Source organism: Trichinella spiralis, assembly GCF_000181795.1.
Source record: "Trichinella spiralis strain ISS 195 chromosome Unknown Scfld5, whole genome shotgun sequence".
Taxonomy (NCBI): Eukaryota; Metazoa; Nematoda; class Enoplea; order Trichinellida; family Trichinellidae; genus Trichinella; species Trichinella spiralis.
In genome coordinates this window covers 4,893,535-4,918,737 of record NW_003526944.1, presented here as the reverse complement: position 1 = coordinate 4,918,737, position 25,203 = coordinate 4,893,535, and the positions used below count along the sequence as shown (strand labels likewise).

At 32.2% G+C, this 25,203-nt stretch overlaps 4 protein-coding genes across 4 annotated transcripts; 1 reads left to right on the top strand and 3 right to left on the bottom strand.

The window, feature by feature from the left end:
* Positions 1 to 857: 857 nt before the first annotated feature.
* Positions 858 to 13,379, bottom strand: Tsp_09205b (putative cadherin domain protein; the record flags this gene model as incomplete). The annotated part of the gene is made up of 37 exons (XM_003375577.1): positions 13,327 to 13,379; positions 13,094 to 13,137; positions 12,765 to 12,802; positions 12,623 to 12,712; positions 12,371 to 12,565; positions 12,192 to 12,311; positions 12,020 to 12,119; positions 11,882 to 11,969; positions 11,471 to 11,621; positions 9,730 to 11,031; positions 9,185 to 9,295; positions 8,970 to 9,122; positions 8,768 to 8,890; positions 8,304 to 8,525; positions 7,943 to 8,233; positions 7,707 to 7,874; positions 6,969 to 7,212; positions 6,775 to 6,902; positions 6,594 to 6,713; positions 5,823 to 6,534; positions 5,636 to 5,745; positions 5,461 to 5,562; positions 5,048 to 5,222; positions 4,892 to 4,983; positions 4,677 to 4,817; positions 4,509 to 4,611; positions 4,001 to 4,071; positions 3,770 to 3,947; positions 3,560 to 3,709; positions 3,114 to 3,478; positions 2,904 to 2,992; positions 2,694 to 2,768; positions 2,562 to 2,630; positions 2,189 to 2,408; positions 2,095 to 2,141; positions 1,478 to 1,630; positions 858 to 1,006 (listed from the first exon to the last, which is right to left on the bottom strand). Coding segments are annotated over exons 1-37 (6,742 nt in total), but the record flags the coding sequence as incomplete, so codon positions are not given.
* A 1,884-nt stretch (positions 13,380 to 15,263) lies between these two features.
* Positions 15,264 to 16,510, bottom strand: Tsp_09204 (conserved hypothetical protein). The gene is made up of 5 exons (XM_003375576.1): positions 16,504 to 16,510; positions 16,410 to 16,464; positions 15,950 to 16,022; positions 15,661 to 15,868; positions 15,264 to 15,574 (listed from the first exon to the last, which is right to left on the bottom strand). Exons 1-5 carry the CDS (start codon positions 16,508 to 16,510, stop codon positions 15,264 to 15,266), a joined length of 654 nt encoding a protein of 217 aa, XP_003375624.1.
* Positions 16,511 to 21,072: 4,562 nt separating this feature from the next.
* On the top strand, positions 21,073 to 21,669 carry Tsp_09203 (hypothetical protein). The gene has a single exon (XM_003375575.1). It carries the CDS (start codon positions 21,073 to 21,075, stop codon positions 21,667 to 21,669), a length of 597 nt encoding a protein of 198 aa, XP_003375623.1.
* Positions 21,670 to 22,585: 916 nt separating this feature from the next.
* Positions 22,586 to 25,182, bottom strand: Tsp_09202 (DnaJ protein subfamily C member 3). Its single transcript, XM_003375574.1, has 12 exons — positions 25,122 to 25,182; positions 24,918 to 24,947; positions 24,713 to 24,826; positions 24,541 to 24,665; positions 24,198 to 24,272; positions 23,977 to 24,123; positions 23,714 to 23,895; positions 23,423 to 23,648; positions 23,240 to 23,360; positions 23,044 to 23,176; positions 22,822 to 22,967; positions 22,586 to 22,749 (listed from the first exon to the last, which is right to left on the bottom strand). The coding sequence occupies exons 1-12, from the start codon at positions 25,180 to 25,182 to the stop codon at positions 22,586 to 22,588; spliced, it is 1,524 nt and encodes a 507-aa protein (XP_003375622.1).
* Between the last annotated feature and the right edge of the window lie 21 nt (positions 25,183 to 25,203).

The window sequence follows — 25,203 nt, the reverse complement described above, 5'->3', positions numbered from 1 at the left end:
CCTTGCTTTTTTGAAAAGTCGAAATTCCTGGTGTCATCTATCGTAGAAATCTGGTTACTGTCAAGTTGCTAGTAAACGACACTCTATCTATTATTTCTGTTTAGCACTTCTGGGGCACATTGTCAATAAAAGAGGCTTTTCGCATTAGTGAGAGTTGCATAAAATTTTCCCAATGGGAAAGGGCAGCACAAGTCATCTCTTATCAACGCTATTGTATACATACCGTTATTTAATTTCTGGGCACTAGTCACTCTTCGATTTTTACGTTGAATGTTGTGAATTAGTAGAAGGTTTCAAAATTTCGAAATAAGTAAAATGCAAGTAAGACAATGTCTTCCATTTACATATTGTCTTTCTTCCTCTGTCAGAGCTATGTATACATTTCCAACACATCCTACTCTGGAAAAGTAATTACAAATCAGAAATTTAAAAACAAAGCGCATGAGTTTTAGTATTACTATTATGCACTATTATTTGTCTTCAATTACTTTGTATAACATGGCTATTGCGTGTTTGTTTATCTGATAATATTCATGCAAATGACATAACACATAACAATATAATTATTGTATTACTTACTTGTTTTTAATATGCAAATGGTTTTAGCATGTAGGAAAATGATGAATTGCCTTTTGAAGATTCCATTAATGGCTATGTTGTTGTGGTAGTTGTGCATCTGCAGCATCTATAAGAAATGAGAGTAATATTGGGATGGGAATATTTCACTGTTATTAATAATAGCGTAAAAACCAAAATTTTTTAGTCAAATTAGGCAAATCATCCCTAGAATATCTGCACATTCTCGAATATCACTTACCTTTTAATCATAGACGATATGCAAGAGTGTTATTACGCACCTCCTGTTATGGCGGCAAAATAACTGAGTATGAAGGCGACATTCTGCAGTATAGTGTGAAAGTAAGAAAACCAAATTTTGAGCAAATAGATAAGAGTGAGAAGTAAGAGCAAAACAGCATAAATCAAAAGTGTACTTTTATTAATTTTCCTGTTATAATGAAAGTTATTTTGCTTAAAGGCATTTAAAGTGCTTAACAATGCAATTAATATAAAAATTCATTTCATCAAGTTCAATTAGCATTAATGGCTGAATTAGCTTAATAGTATATTCAATTATTTGTGAAAAAATTGAGATTGTTATTCTCTATACTGCGTAATATTTTATATTACCATCAAACATTTAGGTTAGCGGTAGTCAAAGTGGTCGATATCGACCCCTTGGGGTCGATGGGACTCTCTAAGGGGTCTTTAAAGGCTTAGGGGTCCAATGGGAGTTGATGAACTCCTGGATCGAATATGAACTTTGAAATCCCATCTGAGTAATTTATTTCGTCGACAACTATTTTGTAATAATAATTTATACTTTTCTGAACTATCAACAGACACTACCAGAAATTTATTTTGCGCGATGCGAAGAGTATTTTTGACTTCAGGCTAAATTTTCACCACCTTTTCTTACTGGTCGTTTAGACGCCAGTTAGACAAAATGCGGCTTTGTTCTAAGAGTTTTATAAATGTGTTGCATTGGCTTTTGTCAGATATTTTCGTGTCTTTCGTCACATCAGATGAATTGGTAAATGCGATTTTATCAAAGCAAAGAAACAGACTGAACCTGGAAATGTGTCGAGACTTGCGCATGAAACTCACCAATTTCCAGCCTAATATCAATGCCCTTGCAGCTGCTCATCAAACACATCCTTCACATTAACGATGCCAAGCATCGCCAACCATTTCAAATAGTAAGAGTATGCAATTTTTTAAAATTCATTTTATTATCAAGAAATGACATTCACATGTATTAATAAATAAGACGTACATTGATGATGAAATTTATTGCTACTTTGATAATAATCGAAATAGAATAGTGTAACTTCTAGTACAGTTTTCTGAACTTACAAATTTTACCCGCTTTTCTCAGCATCCAAGGCACTGAAACATGCTTATGGCCAATTAATGTTAATTAAATGATGATTATTCCATTGCTTTGTCATTTCATTTCATTTCATTCCAAGCAATTTTATCGTACGCTTTGGTAATAATTCCCTTCTGATTGAAAATCCCATTTTTTTGACGCACTGTTTTGACAAATCATCTTGTTTTCCAATGGCTGAGATGTCTTCATCCTGAAACATCGATTTATTATTTGTAATTAATTTTTTCAATGCTGAACCTGAACTCGCCTGAACCAACGGATCAAAAATGCCATGCCAGTGCAAACTGCAATTACAATCACCAAACAAACTGCAGCTAGAATTATTTCCGTTGTTCCCAAAGCGACTGCGTTTTTCACAGGATGTTCTTTCCGTGAAGAAACTAGATCCGTTTCAATTCCAATAATTCTCAAATGATCCAGCTGTTTCTGCAAGTCTGACATAACAGATTCCATACGCCTAAAATTTGAAAAAGAAAACCCTTCATCGTCATTTTTTTTGAATAGAAAAGAAAAAAATTAATTTGTTTATTGAAAAAAAATTTTTTTAATAAAAACATACAGCACCTTTTGAGGTGATTTTAACATTAAACAACAAAATTTCACATGCTACCTAAATAAAGCGTATCCTGAATAAAGCTGCATATTTTCTATATCAACAGCATAGACGTCCATTTCAGATCTGAAAATACAATTTCTTGTTAAATTATAATTCAAAGTTGTCGATGGTGAATGAACAATTTACCCTTGAGCAAGTACCGTTTTCAATGGTCTCACTTCATCAATATGTACGTACAATTCAATCATTTCAGCAGCTTTCCTGAAATTAGGATAAAATTTATTCATTATACAAGCAGTTTAAATATGAAGAAAATAATCATCAAGTTTATCATTCAAATATGTGAATAAATTAAAGCAGAAAAATTTCAACAACTACATACAAAATAAATAGTACCTTTGTAATGAATTTTTGTATGACTTGATATATTCCGGTAGTCGTAGAGCTGTGAGTGTAGCTCGTTTTTCAGGTGTCAAAATAAATACCTACAATAAAGTCATTTCATTATAAGCAAAGATTGTAGATTGTTTATAATAAAAATAATATTATTTTTTATTTTACACAATTAAACTAGCAATTGTATTGCTTGGTCAACAACACACGTACTCGACATTCTTTTGCAGTGGTATATTTCGAATCAGTTGCTTGAATCAAAAATCGCAACGGCCGACTATCACCAATCAGAGATAGCCGATTTGGGTTTGTACAAAAAATGGTTCCAGCATTTTCATCAGCTCGAAACAGTTTAGAATCATCGTCTGCTCGTCGAAGCACACTGTACGTCACAGTTGAGCTAATATCCGGATCAACCGCTTTTACTTTACCAATGACACGTTGCTTGTCGGTCATTGTTGTTGGATTGACGAAGAAAAAGTAGATTGGATCTGATTCAACAAATGCAGGCGGATTGTCATTCTCATCCAATACATTGACAATAACCAATGTAGAATCAAAGCTGACATCAAATGCTCCTAAAATAAAAAGAAATTATTTACGTTGCTTTGTAAAAAACCAAAGAAAAAAAAACAAAGAACAACAATATAATTGCTCACCGAAAAGATTTATTTTCTGCTCTGAATCTCTTGCAATTCTTGGCATTTGCTTCATGCACTGCACTGTCAAAATATGCATGCTTCGGTTCTCTCTATCTAGGGAATTTGTGGTGAAAATTTTTCCATCAGTTTCATTAATATGAAAATTGCCTAAAATTAAACAATATAAACAAAAGTTTTACAAAATGTAAATAGTAAAACAACAATGACCACTGTCTCCGGCAGTAAATCGATAGAATACCGGCATATTCGCAATCTCATATGAACAATTCAAATCTATTACAAAATGCAAAGGCGGTAAATTTTCCTTTACACTTGTCCAATACTCTTTTTGGTCGAATAAACTTTCATCCGACTTCCAATCAATGGGTTTTTGTACGTAGGAAACCTTAACAATAAAATATGTACTGAAAAAAATATTCTCATCACAAAGATACTAACTATATTTTCAATTGTATCCACTGTTAAATTCGATTCTTCAGCTAGATTTTGCTCGCCAGTAAAATCACCTTCTGAAATACATTGTTCTCAGCAAACAATCACAAATCATCATGTTATAATTTGGAAAAAGTTACCATTTTCAATTTCAACATTCACAACGTAAGATTGATCTTGCGTTTTTGTAAAAAGACTATGGTCAGTATTCATCATTGAAGTATTGTTATCAGTGTTATTATTATTATGATTATCATCAATTTTTATAGTCAACTGAAAATGATTTTCAAAAATTATACGTCAACAACAACAATACTATTATTAATATATATTGAATAGTTTACGTTGTGATAAGATATCAGCGGAGGTTGACCATGGTCACTTGCTACGACGATAAAATGATGAATTTTTCCTCTCTCCAACGCTAGCGGTTTCACACTGCGTATTGTACCTGAATTTGTTAAAAAAATATATCATTATTCAATGTCTAGCCACATGTAGAAAAAGTACAAACCATTATTATTGTCAATGATAAAAATATCACTCGTAGGTATCAAATCATATTGCAATTCACTGTTCATATTCGAATCAGGGTCTGTTGCTTGGATTTGACAAATCTTAAATCATTTGCATTTTATTATTGATTAATTTTCCGTGAAAATCTTTTCTAAACAAAACTAACAAATTGGTTAGGTTCCATCTCCCCTTGTACAGTCACTTCGGATGGTGAATTGTAAAACAAAGGTGCGTTGTCATTAACATCCACAAGGACAACATGCAGAGATGTGCTTGCACTCAGTGGAGGATTTCCACTGTCTGTTGCCTGAAAATAGATAGAAATCACCGTGCCAAATGTATGAAAATTTGGAAAATTTTGTTTCAACGATAACTTTTTACCTGCACCGTTAAATTATACGAAGGATTTACTTCTCTGTCCGCAGTACCGACAATGTACACCGTACCAGTGTCATCAATTTCAAAAGGTACATCTTAAAAAGATAAAATACAAATTTCCATTCAACTGATAAATTGGTCTACAATTAGATAATCTACTTTTTTCTAAAATTGAATAATGCAATGCTGCATTCAGACCGCTATCTTTATCTGTTGCAGCAATGTGACCAATAGAAACTCGTCGTTCATAAGTGCCTTCAGGTACTTCAAGAACGTAAAGAGACTGAGAAAATGTTGGCATATTGTCATTTATATCACTGATTGTAAGATTCACCTGAAAAAAATTTCTTTTCTTCTCAAAACTCGCAAGAAATATTTCAAGAAAAAGAACCATAGATCAATGATAATTTTTTAGAATTTAAATTTTTTACTTATTTTCAATCCAATCAAATAAATATTTGAAATTTTATTAAACTATATTTCGTTTAAACTTTGTTCAGGTAATTGCAATGCACAATTTTAAATAAACTTTATTATTATTTTCCATACAAATTTTACATCTCAACACTTACCAAAAGGTAATCAAATGCATCTCCGCAAGATCCCCGCACAATGAAGAAATAATCCCGCAAATCTGTTTCATAATCAAATGATTTTTTTACTACCAAGCTACCCTGAAAATATTGAATTACAAAAATAAAAGAAAAAATTAACAATTCACAATATAAAATTCAAAAATTCACTTACTTTTTCAGTTATATGAAAAATATCTTCAAATGTAGAATTAATACTGTGAAATGCATAGAGGGGATAATCGGCCGATTTGCAACTATTGGGCATTGTGTAAATAACAAAGTCTGAAACAGAAAAATAAAAGCATTGCCGTATTTTTATGTATAATGCATTTCTGATTTTCAAACCACATCCTACTAACCCAGAGGTCCGTTTTCATCTACGGACAAAGTGATGCTTCGATTTTCAAAGTGGAACGGTTGAACGCCTTGTTGAAGTTTCTCAATATTCACAGTCAACGTCAGACGACACGTCAACGAATAAAGATCACTCTGGGCAGTGATTTTCAGGATATTGCTCCTTTCTACAGAAACGGCGTTGTGGAAATGGGTGTCTCGTTTGAAGACGCTGATCAATCCGTGCTTTGGCTCCACGAGATAGTCGTTCAACGAACTCTCCACCGAGGAGATGAAGAAGAAAAAGTGCGGTGATTTTGGCTTCAAAATAGTTTCGGATAAAAAGATGTACGTTCCAGATTTGAAATTTTCCTGCAATTGCAGCGTCGATTCGACTGTTCTCAGCATCGACGCGCACATCATCATCACGTCAGGCTCGTTGGATTTCAGACCCGCCGGTCTGAACACTTTCGCTATGCGTGATCGTAAATTTGGATAATTGAATTTCTCGTCAGTCAGTGTGACGGTCATGTTCACCATTGAAGATTTTCCAAAACCATCCTGGTCAGTGGCGACGATGTAAAATTCATAAATGTACTTTTTCAAAAGATCAAGTCTGCAAGTGACACTCAGACGTCCTAATTCTGGTTCGATTTGAAAACAAGTGGACTCATTGCCTGCCAAAGAATAACGAATCTTAGCATTGAAACCGTCGTCCAAATCTACAGCTTCAATGTCCTTCAATTTAATGTAAATTCAACACTAATGAACACTCAGATGTATTGAAAATTACATACAGTACTCAGCGGATGCCCGGGTAGTATCCTCAGCGGTAGTGTTTCACTGTAAGATGGCTTCTTAAATTGAGGAATATGATTGTTCACGTCGACAATTTCCACAGCAACAGAAGTGAAAATCTAAATAACATTGATGATAACATAGATTTTAAATTTCCTGTCAGTGCGTTCGTATACTCACGTCGCACGAGGGATCATTTCCCAGTTTACCATAGACCAAGAAAACAAAAACGTTTTGATTTTTTTCATAGAACAATGGCTTATTTTTCATCAAATCTGTTGTTGGCTGTTGAAAGCACAAAAAATCAGCTTTAATTTAATCAAATAGATAAATTTAGAAAGAAATTTTTACCTCGTGAAGAAAGAAATGCTCACTGACTGGCACTAAGGAAAAAGTGCCATCAACTGATTTGGGGTTTGTTTCCAAGTTGCCGACAAATTGATCATGCTCTGCTTCGGTTACTTTGAATGAATACTGATCTTTTGAGAATGATTTTCCCAAACACAGCACAGATGGTTGCGTTGAATTGCATTGCACATGAACAGTCAAAGCTGCCTGAGATGCACAACAATTGAACGCAACAATCACATGATGACAATTCAAATTTGCATACCTTGTCTGCAAATTTTCCATCTGTTACTTCTAGACTTAGTGAGTAGGTTTCTTTGTAGAATGACGTATTCATGCTTGCGAAAGAAAGCAAACCCAGACTTGGATCAATGTGAAACAGATCTGAAAGTGGCAAAGCAATTATATATATATATATATATATATATATATTTGTGCATAATCAATCGTTCGTCAAATTCTTCAAATGCCATATCATCTCAGTTTTGCACATGTGCTCTTTGAAAGTAAAAACCAAAAAAATATTTTGCTCTAATCTAATTGAAGAATTAATCTGTTCCTTCTTTTTTTACCTGAATCTTCACCAAACAAATTGAAAGCCAAATCTGATGTCCAATCAGGGTCATTGGCAAAGAACATTTTGAACGGTAACAAAGGAGGCACATTGCATGGAAGGTGAAAAACTACTTCTGTTGTTAATAATTTTGGCGGATTGTCATTCACATCAAGAATTTCAATTTCCAACTAATTGAAAAAAAACATACATCAATATGCATAAGCGATTGAGTTGGCATATGACAGTTCAATAAGCGAAAAGAATATACCCTAGCGGCAGATGTGAGTGGAGGATTTCCACCATCTTGAGCTTGAATAACAACAGGAATTTGACTCTTCATTTCTCGGTCGAATGCCTTGACCAAAACAATTGTCATCTAAAATTGAAATGAAATTCAAAATTTTCCAAAAAATGAATAAATAATTAATTGTGCTTCAAATTTACTTTTCCATCCGCTTCTTTTTCAAGTGAAAAATGTTTCGAATATTCATGCGGAAGCAGAAGAAATTGAACAGTTCCATTATCCCCATCGTCCGGATCAACACAGTCAATTGCAGTAAACGACTGACCAATGCCTTCTGATTCTGGAAAAAGCAATTTCAAAAATGCTAATACAAAATCCAAGAACAAAAATTGAATTTCACCTTCCACAACTTTCCAAAAATAAATTGAACGGGAAAACTTTGGATAATTATCATTGACGTCCAAAATTACAAACTGAACAACGCAAGTATCCTGCAAAAGTGAATCAAAAGCTGCATGCATGCCAAATGGTAAAAAGAAAGAAAAAATACAACTCAATTACCGTCTTATTTGCCTGATCATAAACAATGATAGTAAATTGAATGCTGGGAAAAAGTTCTCGATCAAAGTTTCCAATGTTAGATTTGAAAATTTTCCCCTCTGAATCAATGTTGATCATGTCACTGTATTCTGACGAATTGACAACAGCATATTTCAACGTTGAATCTAATACGTCTGGATCAAATGCTGTCACTTGTAAAAGAAAAGTTCCAGCAGGACAATTCTAAAAATTATTCAAATTAAAATAACAATGTAAACAATAAACATAATCTCAAAAGCTACAACTTCTTCTATCTCAGCACTGTAAAAAACACGTTCAAATCTGGGTTCGTATTCATTGACATCTTCGATTTTGAAAACAAGAGTCGATTCAGCAATTTTGTCATTAAAATTGTCAGATGCAAATATCTAAAATATTACCAAAGAGAAATAAGAAGAAAAAAATGCGTTGAAAATATGCTTTACCTTGATCAAACTTGGATTGCTAACATTCTGCGGTAGAGCTTCAGCATCCAGTGACACTTTTGTAATTACTGATCCATCTGAATCAATTCCAAGCAATGCATTGTCTTCCATCCAATAACTGACCTACAATCGAATACAACAATATTTAGCATTATTAATAATTATAAAGCAAAATTATTTTCCGTGCATAACATAAAATTACATTTTGTCTGTTGCAGTATGCTTTAGGAATTTGCAAGTCGAAATCAAATCGAAAACCTGCTGGAATATTCTCTTTTACATTGACGTAAAAGTGAGCAGTTTGAAAATTGCATGTTGCATTTTCAGTTGGCACTTTTACCATGTGTAATACAACCTAGAACAATTTATAACCTGAGTTTTGAAAAGTTTGCAATTTTAAATAATTTCAGTATATACCAGAGTGTCAGAAAAATATGACTCGTTGATTGGATTGATGGCTCTGATAACTACATGCTTCGGCTGTTCAGTAAAATTGCCGCAAAATTCATTCGTACTGAAAAGAATTCCCTAAAATAAAATTATTTTAAAGTTTACTTAACACAAAAGCATTCAATTGAAAAAAGAAATACAATTAAAGTAGAGTAAAATAACATTGATCGAAATTTAAATTTTGTAATATCATGACAGACTAGTGCAATGAATTTCATGAAATAAGTAAGAAAAAACATAAAATCACACAAACAATGAATTAAAAGAAAATAATAAAATAAAATAAAATAAAATGTGTATTTGTATTCATTTATTTTATTGCTTGTGGTTTGCAATCAATTTTTCTTCAAAGTTCGGTTGTGTGTCCTGATTTTGTTTTCTTATTTCTTATTGATGGGAATTCGCTTGAACAAACAGTTTCGATTAGAATGCTTTTGAAAATTAAACAAACATTTAGTTACCAATTATGCAAATGATGCTTGTAAATTAACATAAAGCAAATTGAAACTTACTGTATCACTGTCCAACTGCAAACCGGGTGTGATTGGGCTTAAAATTGTATAGTATGCATTGCCAGAATTCAAACTGGCATGAAATCGTCGAATTGGAATTAAATTGGAAGACGGACAAAATTCCGCCTGAACGGTGTAAGTTGAATCGCTGAATATTGGATAATGACTGAGTTCTTTTTCCACAAAAATATGCAAACTTTTTGTCGACGACAGCGGCGTTTCACCACCGTCTGTGGCAATGATGTAAAGCTCGTATAGCCCAGATGACAGATGCTCATTGACGATGAGTTCACCGGATTTTGGATGAATTCGAAACATTTCACAATTTTCGCCTTCGAGCTTGTAATTAATGACATTATTTCCATTTGCACTACTATCCTTGTCTTGGGCGGTGATGTTCAACAGATGGCTTTGCAAGGGCAGTGATTCCAGTATGACCAGACGTTCAGGAAGAATCATAAATATAGGTGCATTATCATTAATGTCCAAAATGTTGACCTTCAAAAGAACTTGGTTAGAAATTCTAGCTTCTTCGGCTCCTTCTCGAACAGCCTCTATCAGAAATTGAAAATAATTTCTCTCTTCATAGTCTAGTGGTTTGGCAATTTTCACAATGCCGGTGAGTGCATCCAGAGAGAAGGCGTTGGAAACGTGACCATGCCAACGATAAAAAACTCTTTCATTACTTTTCATATCCGTAACGTTAGCCTTGAGCTGAATAACAGCAAAACCAACAGGGGCATCCTCTCTGACGTCAACAGAGTAGACATTCGAACCAAATACAGGCGGTTTGGTCGCACATTCTTTGACAGTCACCTGAACATTGCATGAACTTTCCAAAGCTGGACTGCCGTGATCAAAAGCAATCACCGTCATCTGATAAATTCCTGGCTTTGTGGAAATAGATCTGGTCAAAATCCAGCCAGTTTCATAGTCTACGGAAAAATCCATCATCGCCTGCTTCATTGCATAGCTGACGTTGCCGTTCCATTTCGAATCGGCATCGTGGGCTACAATTTGTACTACCCTCGTTCTAGGCGGCACGTGCTCCAATATTGTTGCTGAATAATTCTGCTGCTCGAACAGAGGCACATTGTCATTGACGTCGACAATAATTAATTGAACAGTAAAAAAAGAACAAGCATCATTTGAGCATATGGATATGTTGAGAAAAGATTCTCGGCTTTCTTCGTAGTCAAAACTCTTTACAACGTCTATTTTCCCAGACTTTGCATCTACACGGCAATGGGTGTAATCTCCGTCAACAATTGCAAAAGTTGCATTGCCGGCGTTCGAAGCTACCTGTGCGCGATAATTTATTTTGTATATTAATTGAAAAAATATTCAATAAAGTTAATTTACCTGATAAAGAGCAGTTGGAATGGAATTTTCAAAAACAAATATGCTAACGTTATATTGATTCAATGGCACTTCTGTTGGAGCAGTTGACGACGGTATAGTTGTAACTTGCTGTACTGCTTGCTTGAATTGAAACAGAATAAACGAGATTTTTAAAACTTTCACAAAATTTGCGCAATTTCAAAAGTATACCGGAACACTGCTATCAGATTTGAGAACAGCATTAGACGTTGCTGTTGTACGACGAATGTTGACAACAACCACTGCTGCTGAACATTTTCCTACTCCATCCACGAAAAAGTATGAATCAGGAGAAGAAGAAATAATCTAATTTAAATATCATCTCAACAGTGTGCAAAAAAATACGAAACAATTGAAATACCTTCAATCCAAGTGAAGATTTAGAAGTGGAATGCAAAATTGAAGGATTTCGAAGCACAATAGCGCTTTGATCAAATTTCACCGCAAATGCAGTCCTGTCATTTTCATTTTCTGTCTCAACAGAAAGTTTGTTCAGAATCTGAAATATGAAACTGAAAATACTTTTTAAAAACAGAAAGTCGCACAAACATTTTCATTTTGAACATGCAAAATTGTCGTATCTTTCTCCGCATCCGCTGACACTGTTGTATTGATGCGACATAGAATTTGTTGACCCGGACGTTGGATTAAGTGTAATTGCACTTTGGCAGTAGCATACATGGCAGGATTATTTTTTTGAGCAGCCTGAAAAAATTTCATCTTTACAGTTCAGAAAAAAATTTTACAAATTAATTTAACTTTTAAAATCAACTGGAATGTCGATTTGGAAAACAATTTCGGAATTGCAGAGTGCAAAATCAAAGTACCCGTATTTTCATCAACTTTAAAGTATTCATTACCTGAAAAGGAACAAACTTAATAATAAAATTCCACTAAATTTATCATTTACCCGTGATTAAAGAGAATATAATGGTATCATTTAAAGATGGGTCACCGTCAACAGCTTCAACTTTCGGAGATAATTGTATCGAAGAGCCAGGAACGATGTCCTGCAAATGAAATTTATTTAGCCAATTTCAGTTAAATAAACAGATCAAAGAATAGAAATAAAAATTTTTAACCGGATTTAAAGTTCCAAAATATCGTGTAGCACTAAATCTTGGAGGCAAGTCATCACAGTCTTCAATTTTAACTACCAAGGTAGTCCAACTTTTCCACTGTATTCCTCCAATTGCTCTGTCCTATAAGAAAACATATATGTAGATAAATATGAAGTTTTAATTTTTCTTTTAAATCTCACTTGAGCAGTAATATTCAAAAAATACGATCTTGTTCCATAATCATAATCCAAAGGTTTTAACAATTTTAGAAAAACAATGCGTGGCAGCTTTACTTTAGTCCAATCCATTTGTTGAATATCAGCAGGCAAGTTTTCCACTAAATATGATTGCCCTTTAACGCAGACAAGTTCAAAGACTGCTTCGTCGTTTCCTTTCTAAATTGTGTGGATGGATTTCAAATAATTTAAATCATACAAAATGCACAGAATTACAGAAATTTCAAATTTTATATCATAATACGGTGACGGATCCCAGTCTATACATAAAAGTGGCGTCTTAATCAGATTATTAATATGAGTATCCTGAAAAAAAGAAATATATGAATATTTCTATTTTTAATGTGCAATTCAATACTTCTGGTATGCTGATTTCATATGGCCTGTTATACCAGTCTGGAATTTGACGATTTGTAGCATTTATTATTATAGTTGCAAAGTTGACCGATCGTTGGTTGCAGTAGACTTGCACGTTCAAAGATGTTTGGAGCAAATGTGATGGATAATTTGGCTAAATAAAAATTTAGTATTAAATATTTTTAAAAATAATATTAAAATTTTAAAATGAACAACCAAATGCAAATAGCCACTGGTGATCAACTGCAGTCGACCATCTGCAGAATGCTTCAGTGAAAACTTGTCTGAAAAGTGTGCAGCAAGAGCACCGTTTAAGGTGATCTTACCAACCTTTGCATCGCTTTGTTGAACATAAACCGAATGCAAAACTGTTCCTTAAAAAATGGGTGGATCAACTGCAGCTGTGTAGTAGTTCAACATGCAGCTCTTACCAACAGGCAACGTGTCATCGACTTTGTACACAGGTCGACCGCTGCGTTGGCTTCGAAAAGTGCACTCTTCAAAATATGCATATGAATATGGAAATTTTGCAAAAAATTTTCAAATCAACATTATCATATTACCATTTAAACTTTGACATTTCACAATTGTACTGGATAGAAATAATAAAATCCATCTGAAAATTTTGAAATTTTAAACAAATCAAATCTAATCGTCACTGTGCAACACTTACGCAAGCATTCTTCGCAACAGCGATTGCAAAAAAGAAAAATCTTAAATTAGAAAATATTAACGAGTATAATTTTCTGAGAAATAATTATTTAAATATATTGTTGAAACAAAATCCTAATAAATTATGCATTTTAATTGAATGATTGTTTGATGATGATTCATTCAGTTGCAGCGATTGGAAATTGTGCTTGAAAGCATGTTTAAATCAACATCACTTAAATGATTAACTGAAGTTTACAATACTAGTTAAATTAAAATTTCATTTAAAAAATAACAAAAAAACAAAAAAGCTGAAACAAGAAATAATTATTATTATAATTAAGATAAAAAGTGAAAATAAATTTCAAGTGAAACTAAAAATAAGGTTCTGTACAGTTAATTATCCAGTGGAGTGGAAAATTAGGTTGGAATTAGGTGAAATAAAATTGACATATTAACAACCTACAAAGCAGAAAGATTAAAAATCATGTGGATTCATTATTAAATGGTATAGTATGAAAACAATAAATTTTTCATTGGTATGACACACACACACACACACATATATATATATAATAAAGTGCAAAAGATATGTGCATAAATTTGTAGTATAAATTTAGATGAAATGTAAAGAAAATAATTGTGCTTAAAGTTTAAAGTTATGAGAAAGATTGTCATATTTGAAAATGTACAATGTCACGTGCAATTGAAGATAAATTTCATCCGGTTAAATAATACTGTAATATTATTACTTTGAAAAGTGTGAAGGCAAGATGCAGTGAAATGAAACAGGAAGGCAGGCAGGCAAACAGACAGACTAGCAGCAGATGGAAAGAGATGATCAAGTGAAAAGCAAGAACAGAAAACTGTTGCAAGGCAATCTGTGATCGACAAACAAACGGCCGGCCCAGTTTGATTTGCCTAAAAATGTTTCACAGATATGCACATTGAAAATGCAGAATAATGAGACACGTGAGTGAAGTGAAGCCACGTCAAAATGGTCTTCTCTGATCACGTGTAACGGCAAATACGTAGCAGCATTGCGTAGGCATATTGTCGTCGTCCTTGGCAAACCACGTCCCTAGTCGGTAATTGTTGGTTAAAGCAGTTTTCTGTTTTTTTATACAAGTTTTATTACCATCTTGACCCCCAAAAAAGGGAAAAATTAAATAAAAATTATGCTTTAAACAGTGCAAGGTTTGTAATAATAGCACACAGCATTGCATGCATATGTAGAGTGATTTGTATTGTGAATAAATGAATTTCAGAAACAAAGAAGATATAAAATCTCATCATCCGTGGCATCAGTTCATTGTTGAATTCTATTGATTGTTACTGAAAATGGAAAGGGAAAAATATGAACAAAAAAATGTGAGAAATTGAAATAATTTGTCCAAGAAAAAGCACATTGCTACAACTTGAACCGCAGAGGGAATTGCTATATAAAAAGAGAAATAAATTAAACCTAAAACCTTCACCGAACACCGCTGACAATACAACTAAATTAGTGACATTTTCAGGTGAAGAAATTAAACACAATGCCAATATTGATAATTCAATAATAAATAATATATAATGCAAATGATGGACAACAAAAAGAATAAACATTGCAAACAACGCTCCTAAATGATATTAGTGATGAAACAAATAATGAAAACTATATTGAAGATCTTTCAAAAAAATATTTTTTTAAAGTTTATTGCAAATTAAAACATCCACCAACGCAATGTCGGAATAAACAATGCTTGCTGACTTGCAAAAAATGTAAAAATACACACGCACAATAGAACAATATAATAAAATTAAATATCACACAGGGGAAATTTGAGATGAGAGCTTGGAAATAAAATTAATAAATCATTCCTGGACCTCCCATACCCTTTTCGAGCTGTAAATTGTGATTGCCGTTGCCAAAGTTGTTTCGAAACCATTCGATGAAATTTTTCCTTCGTTCATCCGGTACACGAATTGAACGTGCTCGACTTAACCAATGATTTCTTTTCTTTTTAGTCATTTTCAAATCGTTCATCTTCTTCAATCCATATTTGAAAAATTCATTGCCATTATTATTATTATTATTAAAAATTAATTTTTCCAATTGATCATCCAATGACTTCACGTTCATATATGGTTTCACTGGAATCATCCGCACCTCAGCAGCTGAAATCCAAGCAGCTTATCATTATTACCTTATTTATTTACCGTCGTTTGATCAAAATTAAATTTAAATGCTTTAATTTTCTGACCGCTATTCGTTCTGAACGCTTGTTGCTGATTTTCGTCCACATGCTGCTCCATCGTTGGTTGTTCTTCAGACTGCAATGCTAAAAAGTTCCCATTCTTTGGTCGATTCAAATGAGACGACAGCCCATTAAACAGTATCGCAGAATTCATCGAATCATCCATCGTGAGATCACCATCATAAACGCGATCGTCAGTCAACAGTCGATACGTCTTAAAAATATAACACTGAATTATAACTTCGCAATTTACATATATACATATATACATATCAAATTTGAATTCTGAACTCACCAAGTAGCCTTGAATTTTCAGCTGACAAGATATAATCAAAGAGATGAATAAAATATAACCCATGGGATTTTTTCTAAAATTATTAACAACACTAACAGTCTTTCATAATTCTGTTTCAGTTATAAATTGAAATAACAAAAAAAAATAAAATGACCAGTAAATACTTTCTCGAATTAAAAAGTTATAGAAAAATTTCTTTATTGTGTCATATATCAGATTGATCAAGATTGGTTAATATTTGCGTGACGAAATATATACCACCGTATCCTATTTTATTGTTTAAATTTGTATGCCATATGATGGGCAAAAAATGGTTATTGAGCATACAAATTATTAAAATTTTTTCAAACAAACAAAATAACACTGAATAAATCGTGAGAAATAATAAATTCAAGTTCAATGACAAAAAACTGATTTCAATAAATAATTGATTTCTTACTTTTTTAAACAAAGAAATTACTTTCTTTTGTCACTAATAAAATGCAGCCAAAACGCAAAGATATCGTTCTCTGATCCTGCAAAATATATTTTGTTATTATTATTTATTAATTTACTTTTCATATAGTTTTATCTATTTAATAGGCGTTTCCATGGTCTCAAATAGACAATATTAGCAAGTTTCACTGCTTTTTTAGAGGTGTCATTTTTCTCTCTTTCTCCCATCCAAATATACACAAATATATACATATGTACATACATACGTACATACGTGCATGCATGCATATGGAAGTTGTCCTTGAATTAGTTGTATTGATTTGCACTTTGCAATTAATGTGATGTGCAATTTTTAATAATTTTAAAGACTTTTAATAATCATAATTGTGAACTTAATTTCAATATTTCCTGAATGCTTGATAGCACGAAAAAGTATAAACAATGCTAACAATGCTAAAGCATAAACAATGATTTACTGATGTGATAGCAATTTTAAAATTTATAACGTTCATCGTCACTTTTTATCAAGTTAATAACAAGTGAGCGCTAAAAACATTCCATATTGCTTTGAATTCGAAATAAAAACAAAATTCATTGTAAAGACTATTATTTTGCTAAAAATCTTCAAATCAATCAGTAGCATTTAAAACTCTATTTGATATTCAGTAGTTTTATAACTGAATTATATTCAGTTTCATAATAATAATAATAATAATAATAATAATAATAATAATAATAATAATAATAATTTGTTATTACATACATGCTTTTGTTTCTGTTTATGAACACAATATACTGTCCATAGGCAGAATATTTAGCTAATATAATGCTACGGATAAAGTCAAACTTCATTTTGGCCTTTGCTTGCTACATTTCTGTAAAGAGATAATTAATGTTCAATAAAAGGTTCTAAAATATGATAAAAATAAACTGGAGTAGGAAATGATGATATACTGTAATTCCTTGTCTAGTATAATTTTAGTTGAATGAATTTTATTGCAATCTGAAAGGCTCATCAACAACAATTGATACATTAATTACTTATTATCACATCAATTACATACATTATACTGCATCAAATTATATTAATTCACGTTTGACAGAATGAGTGATTAATAAAAGTACGTAATGCGCATTAATAATATTTACTAATATGTGTAAAAGCAATTATGTTGTACAATAATAATGATGACCAAAAAGCGAACTGCTCAGCAGAAATAACAAGAAAATTTTTACACCTTTCTTTCCACTACATTCTTTTACTTGAATATTAATGTTAACGTACTTCGATAAATCATTATTAGATTATTTCGATGAATTTAGAATATTTTTGATTTTGATCAAATATAATTTTTAAAATAAATTTAAAAAGAAAACTAATCTGTTTTCCTTACTTGGTCAAACAAGTTTAACAGTCTAACTGTACATTTATCAGTGAGGGGGATTCTCTTCACTGTGAATGTGAAAGTTTGAACAATATTTCCTGCCAAAGACTGATTCATCGCCAAAGAATATAAAGGCAATAAGCGACACCATCAATAGCTGCTGGCCATTGAGACCACGCTTCTTAACTGACCAATCACCGTTAAATTAGTGGGAAAAAATACAGCTCAGAGTCAACATATTTTTCAACAAACATCTCTGAACAATAATTAAATTTAATAAAACAGCTTCAATAATAAATCGCATTTTTACTGTTAAATGTTAAATAACATGACGTCAAACACTTTGGCAATGATCATCGGTTATTGACATCCAAAATGTACAATATCTATCCACAACTAAGGTAGAAATTCAATTTTTATAAAAAAATATTTCTAATTTTAAAATCGTTCACTATTTCAAAATGCAAAGAATATTCTACTTTCTTCTCAATTTTTCTGTGCTTAATTCATCTGCACAATACTGCAATACGGTAAATAAATTACATTTTAAAAAATGTGCAAAAATAAATTATTCAACAAAAATAGCAAAGTTATAGAAAGGTCAATTTTTCTATTTTGTACTATAAAAAACCAAATGACGCAAAATTAAACTTCACCAAACTGTAAAACGTCACATTATAAAGTTCTTTTGAACCTCTGGTGATTATGTCATTTAATATTAAAGAAATAATATTCGATTCTAATGTTCTGCTAAATTCGAATATTTCTATACTTTTTTAACCTCTGGCAAGTATGTTCATTTAACTATAGAGAAATATTCTATTTTAATCTTATAAATTGGAATATTTCCATCAAATCAGATTTGAATGATCTTCAGATTCAATACATTCAAAAAGTGGTCAGCAATTGTGCTGAATTCAATCTTTTCAAGCTGCGTATTGATGATGTACCTTGATAATGTACCTTTCACACAAACGTCTCAATATTATCAGTTAAAAATATATGATGCCGTTTATCTATTTATTTAAACAATCCAAAATAATGCTATACAAATAATTGCTTTCTTATTTGAAAATATGAAATGTATGATGAAAATTAAATATCCAAAGTGAAGCAACAATGGTACATGCAAGAATGTTGAAGAAAGTAATCAAAAGTCTACGACGGTGATTAATTTCATAAGAAAGATTTATGACCATTTCTACACAGACAACGATAATGCGAATGATTTAATTAATAAATTTACATTTGGAATCAATAGAAACTGAAAAGACAATCTGAACACTGTTCCTGCATTAATAAACCAATATTATCAATCATCATCAAGATAAGCTGCTTTCACCATATTATTATATTATGTACTTATCTTTGAATTTTCGCACTTAATTTTTCATATTCAACATCAAAAATTCTTTCTTATAATTAACGTTTCCAATACAAACTATGCCATTATACACAGAACAAATTGAAAAATTGTTAAAAATAAAAATTTACCTCCACACATAAATGAATCATTCTTAAACTAAACCAAAGAATGACACGGGACAAAAATATTAAAGACATTAAAATTTAAAGAAAAGAAAAATTGATCAGTAATAGATATGCAAAGCATTAATTCATACTTTCAAGCAATTTTGCCTACCGGCGAGCATTAAAGGAAATTTTTAATTATTATCACCTAAGAAGGGCATAAAATTTATGTGAACATGACGAATAAAAATTATGACCAAAAATAAAAAAATCAATCCACACCATTACTGACGTTGAAATGTAATTCAATTTGAAAATTATTTTCTTAAAAATACAACGCCAAAATTAACAAATTTGTAACAAAAATGCCGCATATGTTGTTAGCTCAAAATTATTATTCAATTACAATATGCAAAACATAACAAAAAAACTTTTTTAATTTAATAAAAATTTGTTAATAATTTTTCTATAAAAGTTAAAAGATTTCAAAAATAAATAATTTTATCAAAAAACGAATCCATTGATGATAATGTTCATACGTTTTTTAACCCATGACAAAATTAATTTTAAATTTTCATAAAAACATTTCCCAATGCAAATCACACAGCTTATAAATCACGTTCAGTTCGATATTTAAAAAAGGTAAGAAAAAAATATCAGGGTTCAATTTCCTGTCGCCAGTTCGTAAAGAAGCCTTTTAATTTTGAAATTTAATAAAAGCTTCAACTGAAAATTATGAATAACCGCTTATTTATGTTCATGTTCAAAGAATTATTATTTACGAAAAGAACCATTCCTGTTTTATTTAAAAATTACATCACTAAAGGAACAATTTGCATTTTATAAAAAATTGATAATTGATTAAAAAATATATTTTATTAAACCTTGTATATTCAACCTCGCGTATTTTTAACACCGTCATAATTGAAGACCTACAACTGAATGACATCTTCGCAATAAATAATTAATCAATAATACTGAAGCCATTGTTTGGTCCGTATTTATCAATTCTTTAATAATTGCACAAATGACATTACACTGCAATGGTTTCGTTCAACATACATATAAACAGTTAAACATCTTCACTTATTAACTTACATATAACGTCAAATATTTTTTAATTATTTTTCATTTTGACAACTTTCTCATCAAAAATGTTCATTTTACACAACAATCAAGAATAAATTCTTCATTATTGCCACAGTTATTATTTTTTCACTTCGGGAAGAAATAAAATATTCATTACTTTAGACAGAAACAAGCCTTTTATAATGATAAATAAAATAATCATCATCTTCAGAGAAAAGAATAACTAAGGAAAAAGAGAAATGATGTGAATTTAAATAATGGAAAACTGAATAGTCGTTGAAATGTTCGTAAGTAATTTCGTTTTCTTTTATTAAGGTGATTTTCAATTGATAACTGATTGATTCTTTGTCTACTTTTAGCAAAAGGAAGCTGAATCTTCTTCAACCTTCGCCTACAGTCATAATAGGACCTTTTGTTCACAAAGCTACAGTAAACCAGAAATCAAAACAGTCGAGCAGATGAGAAGACAGACAGACAGACAGACAGAGATAAATCTTTGAAACAAAAATACCAAATTCACTCACTACATGGAAACTGTATTTTTCAAAAAAAATTTCACTTACATCTGAATAAGAGAAAACAAAAAAAGTTGACCACGGTGGTAAGTAAAAATGGCAAAGCCGGCGGCCTGTTGTTGGCTTGAACTGCAGAGGCGACGTTGAAGCGACCGTCTGACGTGGCGAACGACGACGAGTCGGAGGCGGTTGTTGGTAGAACGTGGTTTTTCTCATAGTCGACCGACTGATGGCTGTTTTGCGTGTGGTCTTCGAATTCAGCAACGGTAGGGTGTGGCAAGCCGAAGTGGTCGACAAGCAAGTGGTCGTGGAGTGCGGCCACGTTGCACAACGCCCGTGGACAGAGGCAAAAACTGGCACGGAACGATTTCAGCCCGTCCTTCGTACTGTAGTGCTGTTGGTGACAAGAACGGAGCTGACCGTCTTCGGTACGCTGTTCTGTGCAGCCGCTGAACGACAACAGTTTCGGCTTGTGATTCACCTGCACAAACCCCAACGTGCAGGACTGACTATCCGGCTGGCATTCGGTAGCCACCAACGCACACCGAAAGTCGGTACCGTAGTCGACGCTTTGGAAGTAGATTTCCGTGTTGGCGACCAATTTTCGCGCCATCTGACAACGGTAACACTTGGATACGTTGCTCCATCGTCTAGCTTGAACCACTTTGATTACACTGGTAGAAAGTGCTACGAACACGATCCAAAATTGCCAAAACATTTCAAAATGCACAGAATGCTTTTCAATTTTTGGAACTGTCCCACCAAGCCAAACGAGAATCGATCAAACTGCCGGATAGTTGCAGCAAAGATTTACCAAATGCTTTAGAACCACTGACCAGGAAGAAAATGAACAAGCCGACGACGGTGGGTTTGTTGCTGACGTGAAAAATTTCAGTTCAACACATCTGACAATTTAAATCCAACTCACCCAGTACGAAACGAAATTAATTCAATGCAGCGAAACATTATTCCATAAGCGGAATAATTCAGTTAGAGACATTTGCGCTGATTAACAACACCAAGAGCTGATTAACAGATCAGAATGCTTGGCGAACAACAGGAAGCGAAAATTCAATTTCACAATCATTCAGTACTCAGAGACAATTAGCAAAAGCATCTTTCACTTGTTGAGCTTGTTAGTTGAAAATTATATTAAAATAATTTACTTCACACCAAAACTGACAAAATTATTACTGACGTGTAAAAATATCAAATACATAAAATGTGATGTGAAAAATTCCCACTTCGTGACCAATCAACCAACTAAATAAACTAACTCGCTAAACAGCATAATCAAAGGATTATTTTTACATTATTTATTTAAAATTAATTTTTTAAGTTCTTACATAAAAATAATAAGCTTGAAAATATGTACTTTTTTGATTAGTTTTCTTTAATTTGATAATTCAAAAAAACGTATTTTCACTTGCAATTATTTCATCAGCATCATTAAAAATATTCTGAATTAGTGTAAATTAATTATCACAAAGCACTGATTTATTTCAGTTCTTTCCTTTCCAACAAATAAAATAAGTTAAAACGCAGTATGAAAAAAAGAAGTTTCAGTTTAATCATTTACAACCGAAAAAGATTTCATTAATACAAAAAGAAAACGTTTATTACAGATTAAGAATTAAGGAAAAACAAAAAATTACTTATAAACAAACACTGTCAACAAATGACAGAGCAACAAAGTGATAGTCAAGGACTACAACTGAATAAGAAGTGGTCATTTGAAGAAATCAATTGAAATGAAATTTGAAAGTATAATGGCCACCGCCGTCCCCGAAAGGACCATTTTCACCAAAAACATCGTCGAAACCGTGAAAATGATAAAACTGATTAGGCATACTCTGCGCGGATGGATCCAATGGATCAATACCAGCGTCGAATTTTTCCCTCTTTTCTACAGTAATAACTTTTACTTTATATTCAACAAATACAGTACACACGTTGACAAGGGAAATACAAAACTTACCCGGATCTGTTAGAACTTCTTTCGCTGCGGCAATGTCGATAAATTTCGCTTCAGCAATTTTCTTTTCATCGCCTTGAAAATTGTCTGGATGCCATTTCTGAGCTAACTTTCTGTACGCTTTTGATATAGTCCTTTTGTCAGCGTTGCTGAAGTTGTTGAAAAATGCGCATTTGCTTTTCGTGGTCAGTTAAAAATAAAAACAATTAAACTCAGCCATTTTACCGTTTCACTCCCAATATTTTATAATAATCTTTCTTGTTCGACTGCTTTTGCATTCGTTGAGCTTTTTTAAGACCCTCTTTTGCAGCTCGATTACTATCATCAATGTTCACAGCTCGTTGATAATCAGCAATTGCTAAAAATAAATCAATCAGTAACTGATACTAATTTACTGGAAAATAATTAATTATAACAATACCCTCATCGTAAGCCTGGTTCATCATATATGCTTCTGCTCGATTCAGTAAAGCTTGCAGATCATCAGGATTTGCCCGAAGTACTTCAGAGCAAGTTTCAACTGCATCATCGCTTTTCTCCAACTGTTAAGGAGAACAAAAAAATACTACTCCGTCCTTTGAATTCAAAAGTAAATAAATGTTACCTTAATAAAGCATTTGCACTTTGACGATTTGGCCAATAAAACCACATTTTGTTCACTGTTTTCCAATTTTAGCATTGCATCCGAACTATCCAAACACTTTTGCCACTGCTTCTCAGCCACTGCCTTCTCCACTTTTTCTAGCTGTTTGGCAATATTTTTCACATTTTTGTAAAATTTGAAACATTTCTGATGTTCAGGATCAATTTTCAAACATTCTCTAATTTGACTAAAAATGAATTTATCGTGCGTCAATCGGCAAACAATCATAAAGAACTAAAAAAGACAACAAACTTCAACGAATCGGATAAGTCACCAAGTTTGTAACAGAATACAGAAGCCTTGTGTAAAGCATCCGTATTGTCTGGAACCAATTTTACAGCCAGACGTATGTCCATAACCGCTTTATGCAATTCACCCAGATGTTCATAACATTCTGCTCTTTGCAAATGTATGTGATTGTTCCAAGGAGAAATCTTAAGAGGATAAAAGAAACAAAATTCATAATACGTCTTTCATAATACACATTTAACTGAAAACCCCACAATTGTTTTTACCTCTAATAGTTGCGTGTAAATCTTTTCCGCTGATGAATAGTCGCCAGATAAAAACAAAGCTTCCGCTTGTTTCAAACGTTTTCGAGTGGATTCAACTTCATTCAACTTTTGCCGAACTTCTTCATTAGCATTGTTATCTTTGTCCAACTACAGAAATTGATTGATTTTAACAAAAAAAACAATAAAGAGACTGAAACACTGAAATTAAAGAAAACCAATACCACAGCTAAGTAATCTCGTTCAGCTTCATCAAGACTTCCTTTCTTCAACAAAACATTCCCACGCTGTATTCTAGCCTTGAAAAAATTATTCAAAATAACACACCGCTAAATTCAAAACATAGCTTCTATATTAATTTAAAAATAAATAAAGCAAAAGTGCAAGAAAAAAAGTTTGCTTTCACTAATTTCAATAAATCATTCTTTTAAATGTAGAATGTAAAATTTTTCTTTCAAATGTCATAAATAGAAACAATAACAACAATAAAGTGAAAATGTTCTCTGTAAAAACAAAATAAATAAAAGTGAAAAAATTGTTACGTAGCAAAAACGGATTAAAACTTACGGCGATAAAATCTGGCTGCAATTCAATAACGCGATCAAGATCCGGTAATGCGGATTTTGATTTTCCCAATGCCAGATACACAGTTGCCCTTCGATATAAAGTCAAATAATTGTTTGGATCAGCTTCTGAAAACAGCTCCTTTAGCAACATAAAACACAACATTCTGCAAAACCAGTACCTACTGCAGCGTGATAATGCACGAGAGCATCATTAAATTGGCCTTTTGAAACAAGCTGTTTACCCAAATCTAAATGACGTTCAATTTCCTGCGTGCTGCCATCCACTGCTAAAAGAAATTTGCGTGAAAAATGCGTAAATACATAAAGTATCAAAGAAAATACAATGTACAATGAAATATTTGCAACAACACAAATTACTTTCAGCTAAACAAGTAAAAAAGTCGACAACTAAAAATAAATCTTCATTCAATTTTACAACTCAATGCTATTCGGTAATAAAACAGCCTAAAAGATGAATTATAATACAAATTATAAAAATAAATAAGTGAAATGCACAATTTATAATAATCTTTCTTGTTAAACAAACAATTAAAAATTAAAAAAGAACAAAATAACATTTACCTGTAATATAAGTTAAAAATAAAGCCCACAAAGAAGATAAGACACTATCACGAGGATCCATTTTTGTTTCCAATTTGCTTTA

Coding starts and splice junctions, on each gene's coding strand:
- Tsp_09204 (XM_003375576.1), bottom strand. Junction 15,869..15,949: donor TGAAAATTCAAGGCTACTTG/GTGAGTTCAGAA, acceptor TATATTTTTAAG/ACGTATCGACTGTTGACTGA. Junction 15,575..15,660: donor AGCGTTCAGAACGAATAGCG/GTCAGAAAATTA, acceptor CTTGGATTTCAG/CTGCTGAGGTGCGGATGATT.
- Tsp_09203 (XM_003375575.1), top strand. CDS start 21,073: ATGGCTGTTTTGCGTGTGGTCTTCGAATTCAGCAACGGTAGGGTGTGG.
- Tsp_09202 (XM_003375574.1), bottom strand. CDS start 25,182: ATGGATCCTCGTGATAGTGTCTTATCTTCTTTGTGGGCTTTATTTTTA. Junction 23,649..23,713: donor GACTTATCCGATTCGTTGAA/GTTTGTTGTCTT, acceptor ATTCATTTTTAG/TCAAATTAGAGAATGTTTGA. Junction 22,750..22,821: donor AGAAGTTCTAACAGATCCGG/GTAAGTTTTGTA, acceptor TTATTACTGTAG/AAAAGAGGGAAAAATTCGAC.